The sequence below is a fragment of the Thamnophis sirtalis genome, unplaced genomic scaffold, assembly GCF_051295495.1.
Source record: "Thamnophis sirtalis isolate CommonGarterSnake01/CBP01778 unplaced genomic scaffold, rThaSir2_p1.2 scaffold_9, whole genome shotgun sequence".
Taxonomy (NCBI): domain Eukaryota; kingdom Metazoa; phylum Chordata; class Lepidosauria; order Squamata; family Natricidae; genus Thamnophis; species Thamnophis sirtalis.
Window position 1 is genome coordinate 16,400,787 of NW_028261389.1, and position 15,523 is coordinate 16,416,309.

Here is a 15,523-nt window from a genome sequence, read left to right on the forward strand (position 1 = left end):
ACTCCCCGGGGGAGGGCCTTCTCTGTGGCTGCTCTGGCCCTCTGGAATGATCTCCCCGTTGAGATCCGGACCCTTACCACCCTTCCGGCTTTCCGCAAAGCAACTAAGACCTGGCTATTCCAGCAGGCCTGGGGCTGTTGAATTTTTCAACCCCATCCACGGTTACAACCGTTGCTGTATTTTTAAATTGTTTGTCTTTTTATTTTTATTTTGTACCCCCTTCCCCTTCTGATTGTTAGCCGCCCTGAGTCTCTTGGGAATAGGGCGGCATACAAACTGAATAAATCTAAATCTAAACCCTCCAGAGCAGGGAGGGTCAAACTTGCAGTCCGTATGTGTCACATGCTGGCCACGCCCACGGTTGGTTTAGTGAATGGGAAAAAGTCGTGATACGTCATGTGATGCCGTGAGTTTGACACTCCTGCCCCAGAGTATGATCACATAACCATAGGAGTGCCGCTACAGATGGAACTTCATAAATTCAAAAGGTCGCTGAACAAGTGGTCATTAACCAAGGACCACCTGTACCATCTTCCTAACAAACGAGTACAATAGCTTACGATAAATTAATCCAATTCTAAAATTAATACAGAACGTGTGTGTGTGTGTGTACGTAGACACAGAAAGCAAACATAGCCTAAAACAGGAATATGTGACACCAATAAACCACTGAATACTATTACCAGTTGGCCCATGTTTTTAAAACTTTGAAAACAGCTGAAAACTCATGACAGTTAATATTTTAGATCTTTCCTATAATCACATTCTGATTGTATTTAATCTTAAAATGTCCTGTGATATCATGAACAGATAAACACAATTGTTCGGGTTAGCTTTAGACAAGAAAGATTAAAAGCCCAATATAGATAAAAATGGCACGTCACATGTCAATAGTCATTCAAAGAGAATCTTTGAAGATGCTCTCAAACTCTAGCTATGTATATCTGTGAAAGGTGGATGTTTAGATCAGGGTAATTTACACCATTTTTGATTAAAATAAGTCCAATTAAACCAAGCCTACACTGGAAAGCAATACAAACAAACATTTTGTGTAGGAATGCTATTTAACTTACTTGAATCAAAAAGCTCATATTCTGATGGAATGGAAGTGAAAAATTTCTGTTCTCGCAATCTACTTTCTGGTACAGGACTGACAATAAATCTTCTTCCAGCAGAGTGGACTACCTGAGTAAGCGAATTAGGAGGTACACCTAAAATAACAAGAAAGAAAGAAATTGGTTATAGCTGTGCAATTACATGCAATCCAATTTCTAATTCAATGCAATACATGTAGTCCTCATATACGATGACAAATTGGACTAGGATTGTCACAGCTAAGTGATGCAGTCATAAAACGTGACATCCTGTGATTGCACCACTAAGAGATGACAATCTTGGCAGTCCTAATCATCACTGTAACCCAGTGACACGTGGGTTATTAAACAGGGGGTGTTTGATGCTATTGGGGAGTATCATGGGGTGGGATGTGTGGTTGAGGCACTCCATGCATGAACTAGGGAGCCAAGGGAAACAGGTTGTGGTGCCACAGGAGCACAGGGAGACCATAGGAGCTTACTGGAGTGACATTCCCTGCCAGCTTCCCATTGGTTTTGACTGTGGGAAGCTGGCAGGGAAGATAACAAATTATGATCATGTGCTGGAACAGCTGGAGCTTTGAGGACTGGTTGCAAGTACCACTCATTGCAACCTCAAACAGTTTCTGAATGAGCAGGTAGTAAGCAAGGACTAACCGTAATGAAATAGGTGATTGAAACTTTGCAGTATTTGAGATGAAAATCACCAATGCCAAATCATAGTAGAATTTAATGGTACTTACCTATTTTTTGTGGCATGGAAGAAACAGGATCTGGTTGCTTGAAGTCTCCATCCAATTTCTGTAACAAAGGAAAATCTCAGAATTATAGTCATAACAATTAATTAGTTAAGCTAAAATGTGTGTTTGTGTATCTATGTATATATTTGATTTCTATCTCATCTTTCTCTGTTTGACTCAAGAAGGTGTACTTAATGTTCCTACATCCAATTTTCCCTAAAACAACAGCCTGGGAAGTGGGTTGGGCTGAAAGAAAGTGACTGGCCCAAAGGCAGCTGACCTTCATGCCTAAGGAAGAACTAAAACTTACAGTCTAACAAATTATCCACTACACTAATCTGACTCTCCATATTCCAGCTACCCTGTTTCCCCAAAAATAAGACCTTCGCAGATAATAAGCCCAATCAGGCTTTTGAGCCAAAATAAACCCTCCCCCGAAAATAAGCCCTCTCTGAAAATATTGTAACACAGCAGCAGCCATGAGGTGACCATGCTCATCGCCTCCGGCACCTCAAAAATAATAAGACCTCCCTGAAAAGAAGGCCAAGTGCTTATTTCGGGGGTCAAAAGAAAATGTTTTATTTTTGGGGAAACGTGGTGCTTATAATATATGTCACCCCAGAAAAGAAACTTTGCTCACTGAAATATGCATATGTTCAATTGTAAATATTTTAATTAATTTATCTGATATTTTAGTAACTTGCTTTTAAATATTGTTAAATCTGCAAAAACTGTATCTTTAGATTTATTTATTAAATCTGTATACCACCATTCTGGACAGCTCTAGTGCAGGTGAAAATTACTGATTTAAACAAATACTAAAAATTATCTAATAATTGAAAGTTTGATGTAACAAAAACATTTTTCAAATGTTTCAATTTTCAAAGCAACTTTAGTTAGCTCACTGGCCTTCTCCCTAGGCACTTAATTTGCTTTTTTGGTTTGCAACATGGACAGTAAATAAAAGAAAATGGCCATTCAGTTAGTTGGAACAATAAAAAATGAGTTGGAGCGAGGGACATTCTATTATCTTTACTTCCATCACATTTCTCTTTTCCCTTAATTGCTTACAGATGGGTACTTTAAAACACATTATTTAACCTTAAGATGGACTAAATTTGTAGTTCTTCCTTCCTCATAATTTCCCCTTTCTGTGTTATGGCTTCTTAAGTCAGTGTTTTTCACCCTTCAGAAATTTAAAATGTAGCTGGAAATTCTGAGAGTTGAAGTTTATACACTTCTAAACTAGAGGCTACTTGCCACTGGACATGCCCACATTTCTGCCTGTGGAAACTAAGCAAAGGAAAATACTGCTGGGAGGGAAGACAGAGACCCACAATTATTGATATGATGGTTCAATTTCAGATTATAAATATCTTTTGTCACAATTGCTTAGAAAAAATGAAAAGAATAGGAGAAACAATTTAAGATAAATGCTAGTACATCAAAATCAACCCATACCTGGTTTTGAATGCCATCCATACTTTGATCGCCTTCTGCCTCCATACTAGGATCTTCATTGAGCATTTCATCTGCCTTTTCTATAATATCTCGAACCTGCTCAACAAATGAATCTCTCTCTATTGCCAATATGAATTCATTTTGCACCTGCATATAAAATTGGAATTGCAGTAATTACAGAATTGCTACAGGATGATCCTCTGGAACAAATTGAAAACCTGTAAAAGATGCACTGCACAGCATTCTAGGAAACACACTTTCTTCATCTATTTTCGAGCCAAAAAAATGGCAAGTGATTTTCAACTGTACAATTTACTAGTTGAATTGAGTATTAACAGAACTATAATTCTGGACAGTAAACATCCAGACAACTACTATCTTGAGTTGGCAACAGTTTTCTGTATCACTTTGCTACCCATTTCTGATCACGTGGACTTTTGTAGCTCAGTGGCAGCCTTACAGCCAGATATGTCTATATTTGGCATAGAGCTCTTCAACTGTCACTTTTCATTGCTCGCTATAAATCACTATTTTAATTTCTTCTCCTTTAAGGATTAACAAGTTTAAAAAGAAAAGAAAAGCAATACAAAAATATTAAACATTTATTATAAATGTTGCTATATCTTTTTGCAAACACACACTAGTAATGACGGGAAAAACCTTGTCACTAAACATAAAGCTACCCAGTAACCATCTGATTTAAGTATTTTAAAGAGTAGTTGTTAAAGCAGCTGTTTGCCAAATAAATGATAGTTTAGGGGGGGGAAGGCAATAATCCCTGCATCCAAATCTTGATTTAACCATTTTCATACAAAAAAGCTGACTGTTCAACAGAAGGTAGAAACTGCAGTAGCATCGGCAGTACAGATTTTAGGAGGAAATGTGCCAAAATTAAAATTTTGGAGACAGAAATCTGATAGCGTAGATTACCAAAACTAATGCTGCTAACAGTGAACTCATATCAGCTGTTTTACCATTATAGAAGCAATTTCCTCTGGATTGTCACCATCCAAGTCAAATTTGAAAGTAACCATTTTTCTGTTGTGTGTTTCTAGCTGACATTCCACAACCCGATCACCTTTATTTGAAACCTGGAAAAACAGAATGGCTTTCAAAATGCAAACTGAATACAGAAGATCAGCTACAGACATCCTAAGCTCAGTTATCTAGTGCAGTATTTATTAACCAGTGGTGTGTGGTAGTTATCTAGATGGGACACAATTCCTCTTTCTAGCTCAGAAAGTAACATGCAGGAGAGAAGCAGAGCCATCAGTCTAAAGTGTGCTGAGAAAAAGAAAATGAACAGTCTAACAAAACAAGAAGCCTACAGGAAATTTAGGCTTTAAGGGTTAAGACAAAGTAGCATTTTATTCACAGATTCATTGGGCAACAATTAATGGAAAATCTACCCACACAGTAACAAATAATTAGCTTTCACTATTTTACAATGATAGCAGTAACATCAACAGCACTACTGCAATTGTATATATTTGTAAATCTTACAATGTCATAAAATATATTAATAGGATATCTTTGAACCACACGCTCCCCTACCCCTTTGGAAAAAGTGGACTCTTCATTACTATCTTGGTGAGAACCAGTTTCTTTGGCAGAGTAATCCCAAACTACTTAGTGCTATATTTCAATCAATAAAATATGCATTACTCAAACAGGTAACTCACATTAAGAATTCTCAGTTTGGGACGTGTAGATTTCTCATGTCGAGAACGGCTGCGTACTGATTTACGATAATGTCGCTTTGTAGTCCTCCCCTCATGTCTACCACTAGATGCTGAAACACTTTCATTGCAATCACTTAAGCCTGAGGCAACATCTGAATGAGCACTAAAGAAAAAAAGATTAATGTTAGCAATATTTTCCATTTCACACATAAAACTGCTTTTACATTCTTATTTTCTTTTCTTTTTTTAGGTAGGTATGGGGGTGGTGGGGTGTTCTTTTTCTTTATTCAAGTATATTGAGTATTTAATCATTTTTTCCCAAAATAATGTTGTTTGAACAATAGCAATATATAGTTTACATATAATAAACTATAAATTAATATTTAATGCTTTCCAAAAAAAGGCAAAAGATTTATATGATCTGAAGAGAAACCAGAGTATTAATGCTTTCCAAGAATTGTTATTTTTAACATTTTAAAAGACATCTATAACTTTTTAAAAGATTTTAGTTCTAACAGGCCATGTCATTCTTGTTAAAGCAAGTGATCAAACAATGGGAAAATTATATTGTCATACATATAATTATTTATATTTGGGAGGGGAGAAGATTTTTGTGTTTCATACTGAATAAAATACAAAAAGTTCTGAATATTTAACCAAAAGGAATAATGGGAACTGTAAATTAGTCTCCCCCCCTCTTTTTATTCTGAGTGGGTTCAAAATTTAGCCATTTGTTGGACTGACTGTCATCAATAACCCAATCAAAAGAAATCTGGCAGAGATCATAAATACTGTTATTTATCTATTAATGAATAAATCTTACATATGTGACTCTATGTTATTGTTACTCTTTAAAACTCCCACATCAAAACAAGGAAAGCAATATTTTAAATTGTTTTTGCAATCTATAATTACAATAGTCCAGCAAAGAACATCATATAGTATAATTTACTATATAGTACAACAGTGGATCCTAAGAGCAGCAAAAATCCTTCTCTAGGTGTTAAGCTTTGGTGCTGGAACATTAAAGCACAAGTGAAGGTGTTTGGCTACTTGCCGATATTGCTCAACAAAGCAAAAAGCAACAGTAAACAAAAAGCAACATACTCATTTGCATTTAGCATAATCTCCCAACAACAGTCTACTAAAGCTAAGTAACAAAGGATCTAGATCCAATGTGGGTGGGTCACTGGGACCAGAGGTTTAGCCTTTTGAACTTTCAGACTCATGCTGGAGCCCATCCTCAGGGAACATCTCTCTTACCGGAATGTGTGAGAGTGAAGATCTGAGGATGAGCTCTAGCACAAGCCTGAAAGCTCGGAAGGCTAAACTTCTGGTCCCAGTGACCGACCCAGATCAGAACTTCCCAAATTATTCTGTGACACGTATATTTGTCTTCATCAATAAAGAAACTATTTTGCATAACTTAGAATTTGTAATCCCAACATTATTATTAGCAGTGTTTCTCCTGAGCCTAAACATGTGATTTTTACATTTTCTCCAACCACCTTTCCTCCTTGCTCCATCAGTCCTAGCCAAGAGCATTAGGGACAGAACCAATACCTGCAATGTCAACTTGGAAGCATATTTAAAAGGGGGGGGGAACAAACCCTCGAGCTAACCGTGACTCAGAAATTAACAAACCAATGAGGACACTTAGAACAGACTGGAACAGCCTAATTTTGTTTTTTGCTCAGAACAAAATCAGAACGTTTTGTTCCAGGACTAGGATGAAAACTCAGGAGGTGGGAGTTTTGTTTAAAGAGCGGAATAGCATGCACCAAAATGATTATATCTACAACAGACCAATAAATTATAAATACTATGCAGTCTTCTAATGTACGATATCATCTACTTTAAGATTCATCTTCTTCAAAAGTAGCAGGAAAATTATTATTAGGTGATTATGCTGAATATATTGGGTTCTTGCATGCTCTAAATATTTCAGAAAATGTATCCCAATTTGAAAAACACAGTTTTAGCTTACATACAAAATTAACTAAAAACATTCTCAAATCTTGGGAATAAGAAAATCAGATTCTTTGCTATCACAGCTGTTTTTCCAAAGCAGTAGCTTACTATTTACCTGTCTATTGAAGAAACTAAGGGAGTTGATTGTGACGGTTGCTGCTGTATGGAAGGCTGAGGCTCTGGAGGTGCAATCTGCGTGATTCCGGGAGTTGTACCCTGCAATGAGAAAAATGAACATTCAAGTAACTTCTTAAACTTTTCTTTTAATCTGACATCGTAGTCCAACCATCTATGCAACTAGAAGCTTTGAAAAGCACTCTCTCTACATCTTTTAAAGCATCTACCGAATTCAAACTGTTAACTTTCAGAGCGTTTCTCGTGCAAATTCAAGAAGTCAACTATGAGATTAATGTGACATCAAAGCTTGCCATGCAACCAGAAATCTTACTTAGCAGAATGTGCAACAGAAAAGCCAATGAAGAATGCAGGGGGAATTCAAATCTCTTCCATTAATAACAGAGCTGCAGAGAAGAGTTCTGAGGAAAGTTGTTTTTTTTCCAGGTGCTACTGAGAATCTGTATCTTATTTAAAGGGCATTACTAGCCAGGAGAGAAGTACTAGTAAGTAATTTGCATCTGGGAGGCCCACTCACTTCCCAACAGCACAGCCAGGGGCAACAAGGTTTCCACATTGGCATCACATTCTGTTGTAAGAGAAATTCATTTGAAAGTTAACATACAATATTAGCTGGAATCGGAAAACGAGACCGGCTGTATAACTGGTGCTTTGAAATTCAGTTTCTAAAGCACATTCCCAACAACATGCAGTTCATCCATTTACCTCTAATGCTGTCTGCTGGGTGGAAGCAGACTGGGGCACTTGAACCTGTCCTCCTAGACTGCCCAAAGAAACTAAAACACTCTGTTCCATGTAAGGCTGCCCTACCGCAGCAAGATAGCTTGGCTGAGCCAATGCTTCTGTGGGTAAAGGAGGGGACAATACTGCAGAAGGAAGGCAAGCAGAAGCCACAGAAGAGGAAGCAATATTTGAGTCTCCAATATACTGTGCTGGTAGCCGAGGTGGGAAGCCCTGTGACAAATGAGGAAGCCATGTTAGCTTATTTTAGTGTGATTGGTATGAAACAGTATGAAATAGACAAGAAAGGAGAAATTGCAAGCCAGGTTGTTAAAAGTGTGTTTTTTGCCCAACCACCATTTTAGACTTAATTTATTTCAGAAGCTCCAGAGCATATTGCCTTAGGATCATTTTTACCTTCCAAGCCACCATGCAGCCTATATCTCTGTAGCAAGCAACTACTCCTCTTTGAAAGAAGAGCTTCAGCTACACACTCTTAAATTTCAAGATGAACTATGCTACTCATGGTAAAGTTTTTTTGAAAAAAACACCCTCTACATTTCATCATCCCCACTCCCGTTTGTTTGTTTTTAAAATTCTAGAGGTGTGTTTGGCAAAATATAAAGCAAACAGTATTTTCATAATCTACAATTAGAGAGAATATGCTGAGCATATGCTCACAATGTAAAAAGCAACAGAGAACATTACAGAACAAAAAACCCAACCAAACAAAAGTATATTGTTTGTACTCCCATTAGAGCATAACTTCTAAGTCAAAAGGTGAAAACTGAATAGCCAAAATTTCAATAATCATCATCATCTTAGTAATTTGTCAATTTCTTCAAGCAATTCTAAGGAAGCATCTGAATTATTACACATCCCCTTATATTTAAGAATGAGATAAGACACAAAATTTAAATAGTAATTTTAACTTTTTTTTAAACATTAGTAGCCTTTGCACTATTAATTAATAAATGCTAATTTTTAAAATAAAAGCATTACTGCTTTTTTTAAAAAAGTCCAGTTTTTAGACACAGATTTAGCTTTATATCAGAAGATTCCCATGTATTCCCATGTATGATAAACTATATTTTCCTATTTATTGTTCTTCCATGTAAAGCAGAGCTCCTGCACGCAAGATTTTTCATGGAAATTAAAACATTGGGGAACTGATGAGATTACAGAGGGGGACTTTTGCTTGATTCCCAAAATACCTGGTACAGAGCATCTGTAGCTGGAAGTGGAACTTCAGCAGTTTGTCCCAGAGTAGAAGGCAATCCCATGGACTGAACACCTGGCTGAAGAAGCTGTGGGAGCACCTGGCTGGACAGCTGAGCCCCAGACTGCAAGAGGGTTGGAAGCTGGCTAGGGACAACTGTTGAGCCCACAGGAAGGGCAGTTGCTGCAGCAGATGTAGCCAGAGTAAGCAGTGGCTGGTTAATGCCAGCTGCCATAGAAATGGATAGAGATGGGAAGCATGGCTGAGCCACAGACACATGAGGTGCTGGCATGGGCATCTGAGAGGCCGAGAACTGTGGAAGAAGTGGTGGTTGTATGGGCTGGCCCACTGGGAGGAAATGAGACATGACTGGGGCAGCTGAAGACTGAGCAAGGGAAGATGCTCCCATAGGTAACTGTGATTCACCCTGGATGATCGGCACTGTTTGGGAAACAGGAAGCTGGGGAGGTAAAGAAAAATAGAGATAGGGTTTTAAGAAGCAGGGTTGCAGGAAGCATGTTCTTACTGCATTAGTCCAAGAAAGAAAAAAAATGTTACATTTTACTTAGTAAAAGAGCATAAAAATATATTTGGTAAAACTAGCAGGAAAGTTTCTTAGCCAAGAGTAAAGGAGAAAGGCATATAGGAAAGAGCATTTTAAAGGAATGTTCAGTATGAGATTATTGGGCTATTGGTTCCAATATACACTTGAAATTATACATACCAAAGGCACTCTACATTTTTTTCAAAAACCAACCAGTTACATAATTTTAGATCATGTCCAAACTCATGCAGACAAGTCTTTCCCTTTCATAAATCGATGTTCCTTTCAATTTCATAATCAACTATTATATTTTTCCACGCAACACATATCCTGTTATCTATAGTCTGGTTTTTTTAAATCCACATAAAAGTAAAAATCTAAACTTTAGACAGCCTAGAGGGTGGTTTAGAAATGCCAAGCTGTACTATACCTGCGTCCCAGCAGGTACCTGAGGCATAGGCATTACTTGTGCTTGTTGTGTTACTGGCTGTAGTGGAGCAGCTCCAGTGGAAGCTGGTGGCTGTGGAACTTGGTATTGCCCAGTCTGTTGAGAGGTGGTTGGCTGTTGGGTAGTCTGAAATGAAGACATGAAATAAAAATCAGAGAATGAATTCACAAATATTTCATTTTTAAAAAAATATTCAGTTTGGAATAGATGTGCCTTCGGTAAGCATGGATTCTATGAAGAGGAATCATACTGACATTAAAATAAAATGAGCAGTTGTAGTTTTCAAATACTCTTGGGCTACAACCATAATCAGCCCAAGCCCTCAACATTGGGGATATTTGGAATTGTAAATCAACTTTTATAGGCAACAGTATTCTAAAATACAGTGTATAGGTTGGACAGCTATACAATTTGTTTCATTAACCACTAAATTTTGTTTGGACACTTACATTCATAACCAAATAGAAATGGAGGAAAAAGTCCTCCTTTCTCCTTTTTTCAATTTAAGAGTTGGTTTAGCCAAATTAGCCAGCTTTTGATTCAGCTGAAATCAATTATTGTTCTAAACGCTTGTCCAGTATTCAGTTGTTTTTGCTTGCTAGTTCTTGCATCAAAACTATCAATGTATGATGCAATGAGGGGTTTTATCTGCAGAACCTGGTGCTAATTAGGACTGAAAATGCTGAGAAAGCATGATGGGTCCAACTCTCCATGTTGGCTTCTATGCCAAAGTAAAATGAAAAGACTAAAGCAAGAGTGGAGTTAAATGGAAAATATTTCTGTCTCAATAGCAGAAAAATGTGCAAAACCCAGAATGTCTGGTTGTTACATCAGACCAATTGCTAAATTCATGGTATTTCCGGAAGTATATCATTTTTTTTAATCTAGAGCATTAATCCAGAGGAAAAACACTGAAAATGCTATGAAAATACTTTGAGGGATATCACTGAATCTACAAAATGATACAGCTAACTATCATTCATCATTACCAATTGATTTTGCTGCAAAAGTTGTGATGATGCGCTCACTGATGATTCATTTGAGGATGGCTGCCCTTGCATCTGCATAGAAGGGAAAGAGAATCAGAATCAGACTATTGATCAATTTCAGTATTGGGAACATTGAAACAATAATGACCTAAAGTAATAATTGCCCTGAAATGGAAAAGCATTTTATTTTAATCAACTAGGACTGTGTGATAATCCCAATTATCTAAAAAGGACTTCATAGTGCACCTATCTGCAACACTTTAAAGCAGTTGCATTTTTCCAGTAATCAAACTCAGTTACTAGTATTATAAGAATGAAATATGTGTTTGGGAGTGTGTGTGTGTGGGGGGGGGAGGGGGGTAATTAAAACCAACCCAAAAGACCCTGTGCTACAAATAGGTACACACACTCAATTTCTACAGGAAAAATAATACTGATCTCTTTTTTAAAAGTTTAATTTTCCTACAGTTTTTCAAACATTTATATCTATCACTCAAGAAGACAAAATGCTGAACTGTAGTTAGGTGAAATAATGGTATTTTCTAGCCAAATCTAAGCAAATCCAAGATCCTTGTTAGAAATTTCTCAGAGATACTGTAAGAATCAGCTGTCTTTTTCAGAAAAAGCACCCGAAGCCAAGGGTTAGTAATTTCAAATTTTGAATGAGTAAGCAAGCAAAATCAAAACAACACAGTTATGAATGGATGTAAAACTGGAATGGCAATGACCACCTTTTGCAATCATTCCCATATAATGAAATGTGTATTATGTATTGGACTGTATCTCAATATATAATGAAAAACAAATGTTTTCAAAGAAGAAAAAAATAATTTAGGTTTTAATACAAGGGTGGGCAAGAGAGAAAAGGGTTGGAGATCTACACAAAAAAAGTGGGTATTTTTTTAGCTAAGCTGAAAATATAAGAATATACGGTAAGAATTTTTATTAAACAAGCATACAGTGTTCAAAACTTCACGTTAAGGGGGAAATATGAAACACAGTTCTGGGGCCATCCTGAGGGGAAGAAATACTATTGTCTTGAAATGGCTTGCAATATACACCCTGATAATTATGTAACCATCTTGAAATGTTCAGAGTACAATTTGCTTAACTGTTTATATTTTCATTTCATTTTCCAAGATTCTTAGAAACTTCCCTCTCCCCCCCCAAAAAATCACAGATCTTATTAGAATCACAAGAAATAGCAATAAGTTATCAATCAATAGTACAAAGTGTTTAGATAGGGACAGATAATGTTTTGGGGCCAAGGGATCTGTTTGAATGTGCAATTTGAATATACAAATATATTACACGTATTTATATTGGATGTAACCACATAGCAGTTTGTAAGATAGTGTTCAATTAGAACAGTATTTCTCAACCTTGGCAATTTTAAGATACGTAGATTGAACTCCCATCCTGGCTGGGGAACTCTGGGACTTGGCAGTCGACACATGTTCAAGTTGCCAAGGTTGAGAAATACTGCATTATTACATAGAAATATGTAATTACATAGAAAAGTATGAGAGGGCTTGAGGTGAAGCTGCCTCTTGGTTCTACTTAGGGCATGCTGCAACAATGTAGAAAAACTGGTACTATTCTTACTATGAGCAGATAGATAACGTTGCACAGATGTGACCAATCCTGGTCATGCAGTCTCCATGTTCTCTATCTTATTAAAAAGTGTTAGCTGAAAATCACGATTGGTCAAAGGTACAATAGAAGCAGAGCTGAATGTCTGGCAACTGCCATAGCATATGCAAAATTTCTGCTTGGAATGTGGTGAATTAAATGGTAAAGAATAAGCTTTAGGAAATAAAGCAGAACAAATAATTGCATGTGTGTGAAAATAAGACAAATAGGAAGGATATAATAGATTAAAAAGGAAGTAGTCTTGATAATGTATGTGGAACTGCTGAATGCATGCGGAAACATTTATGGAGATTCTAGGTTATCTAGGTCACAGTTGTTTCAATGGACCCTTTTCAAGGAAAAACAAAGGAAGTCCAGTTGCCTTTTGAAAAAGCACTTTTGGGGCATGCAGGAAATGGAAAGTGTGAGTTTCAATATGTATGAAAGGGCTGAAATGTATATCAAATGCATGAATTGGTATCATCTAAGCTGTACATGGAATCATATACAGGTGATAACTGCATGTTACAAATGTGAAAGATGGCAATGGAGGAATCAGGGATAGCTATAGAAAAATAGTGTAATATTCTGAATTAATTCAGTGCATAAAAAATCCTGTTGGGTGCAATGAAGGGATAGATGGGAAGAAAAATATAGAAAAAGTGTCTGGGCTATTTGAAAAACTGAAGATATTGCACTGCTTAAAAAAAGAATTGTTTCAAATACGTGGTTAAGCATATCTACTCGTGCATGCATATATGGAAAAATAATGAGTCAACGAACGTGACTCTTTTGATATTTATAATGAAGGATGAGAATTAGTGAAGGATGGAAGGAAATTAAATATTCTGAATGTAGGGCAGATTTATTTATTTATTTTTGCTGAGATCAAGACTGGATTAGGGAAAATAAACATTTTAAAAAGTTTGTGTTAGGGGCAAATATCTGTAGCTTGGATGTAGGATGAAAGTGGAGGTTCATTCTCTGAGCTTGTGGGTTGGTTCCCAAATGTTTCGTTACCAGGCTAGGTAACATTAATGTATTTTAAAAAGTAGTAAATAGTAATAAAAACAACAGATGAAAGAAAAAAATACAAGTCCTATACCAAAAATGGAATTGAAATATAACACAATTTCCCAATAGAATGGATAGCAAGCGGATGTAAGGCAGCAGCCCCCAACCTTTTGGGCACCAGGGACCAGTTTCGTAAGAGAGGGTTCCGCGGACCAGAGGGGGGGCGGAAATTATTATCTATGTTTATAATTTTGTTTTATGTATAGTTTTTCAAACAGCTGAAGATTGTTTAATTCACACACTTTATTGCGATATAGTTCCTTTATATGTGTTTTGATGTCTCAGTGTCACAGTTTGACCATATTTATCAGCAACTAATTTAGTTTAATCATGGAGAAAGAGGAGCAAACTCCCATGTGTCAGTACTATTACATCTTATGCGTATCTTCAATGGGTGCCAATTATGGATTAGGGTGTAAAATTTCCTAAAATGTTTAAGATGGGGGAGGAAGGCAGAATCTTGGAAAATGGAAAACTGGGAGACAAAATTACTTTCTTGTTGAAGTGGAGAATTTTATATTTGAATATATGTACATAATATATCGCTCAGCATCTAAAATTGCATTAATTTGCATGCATGATACATCTATGAAAATGTCATATGTGCAAAGTAATGCAATTTTAGATGCTGAGCGATACATTATGTAATCCAACTCATATTTATTTACAGGTCAGACACATATTGTTTATAGGTAGTCCTTTACTTACGACCGATCGCTTAAAGATTGTTCAAATTATGATGGACCCCCCCCCAAAGCTACTTACAACCTGTTTTTGAAGTTATGATGCAAGAAGCCCCCTCCAAATAATCATGTGGTTGCATTTTTGGCACTTGGCAACTGACTCCCATTTAGGGGCATCGGCAGCATTCTGCAGTCACATAACTGTGACCTGTACTTTTGCCAGTGTCCCACTTTTATTTGGGGATTCTGACAAGAAACATCCATTGGAGAAAATTGATTTGCCTAATGACTATGGTGTTTGCTTAACGACTACCACAAAAAATGTGGTCCAGTCACATGATGCTGTGACAATGTACAACCATAATTCCAGAGTCAATTATGCCTGTAAGTTAAGGACTACACGTAGTGAGCCTAGTCCTAGGTAAGCCGGTATAAGATTGCAACCTCAAAACATAAAATCAGTAAGTACAATTCTCTCTATAAAACAAACTTTGTTAAGTTTCATAGGACATACTCCTAATTAATTTTATAGTGGTTTGTTGACTTGAATTTTATATAGCTAAATGTTAAGGATTCACAGCACATTTATTTTACAAAGTTCAAAATATCTGGATGTTCTGTATAAGCACAACATACATGTGAGCTGTCATTTATGTTGATTTTACACTAAGCAATCATAGTATACAATCTGAATAAGGAAATACTGGATTAATTTTTTTAAATAAAAATGAACAAGAATATTCGAGTGCTTCTAAGAGCTCTCAGAACATCCAAACTTCCCAGATTTTTCATTTTCAGATGGTGAAAAGAAGCTGTAAATTTCACTTACCTGAGCTTCCAAACTCAGCTTCAGATAAGTAAAAAGACTTTAATGCAATGAAGTAATAACACATAGCCTATTACACAGCCCTACAATCAAGATTTGCTTACAATCAATACACCCTACACATAATAGTCCCACTGAGGATGTTCCTAAAAAGATAGGACTAGAATCGTTTCAGCAGGCAACACATTCCTGGAGAAACAATTTGTCCTTCGGTACCAGAGTATCTTGGGAAGGGAGAAAGGAATCTTATACTATAGTGCCAAGGTAACACTAAAAACCCAAGAATATTTGGAAGCATTTGTACT

General features: G+C 36.6%; 1 protein-coding gene across 22 annotated transcripts in view; it reads right to left on the reverse strand.

Moving 5' to 3' along the window:
* Window positions 1-15,523, reverse strand: part of LOC106546218 (serine/threonine-protein kinase WNK1) — a 112,783-nt gene that overhangs the window by 30,204 nt on the left and 67,056 nt on the right. For 19 of the 22 annotated variants that reach the window (XR_015697693.1, XR_015697692.1, XR_015697690.1 and 16 more), the window contains 10 exons: window positions 11,004-11,075; window positions 9,997-10,140; window positions 9,018-9,482; window positions 7,789-8,037; window positions 7,064-7,164; window positions 4,978-5,140; window positions 4,270-4,386; window positions 3,296-3,442; window positions 1,838-1,895; window positions 1,074-1,211 (listed from right to left, as the gene is read on the reverse strand). Coding sequence is in view for 18 of the 22 variants with exons in the window: in XM_014063033.2 (XP_013918508.2) it covers window positions 1,074-1,211; window positions 1,838-1,895; window positions 3,296-3,442; window positions 4,270-4,386; window positions 4,978-5,140; window positions 7,064-7,164; window positions 7,789-8,037; window positions 9,018-9,482; window positions 9,997-10,140; window positions 11,004-11,075 (1,654 nt within the window). In the remaining 4 variants the exon portion in view is untranslated. The remainder of the gene's footprint in view (window positions 1-1,073; window positions 1,212-1,837; window positions 1,896-3,295; window positions 3,443-4,269; window positions 4,387-4,977; window positions 5,141-7,063; window positions 7,165-7,788; window positions 8,038-9,017; window positions 9,483-9,996; window positions 10,141-11,003; window positions 11,076-15,523) is intronic. The other 3 variants (XM_014063031.2, XM_087722928.1, XM_014063025.2) reach the window with 2 other exon arrangements.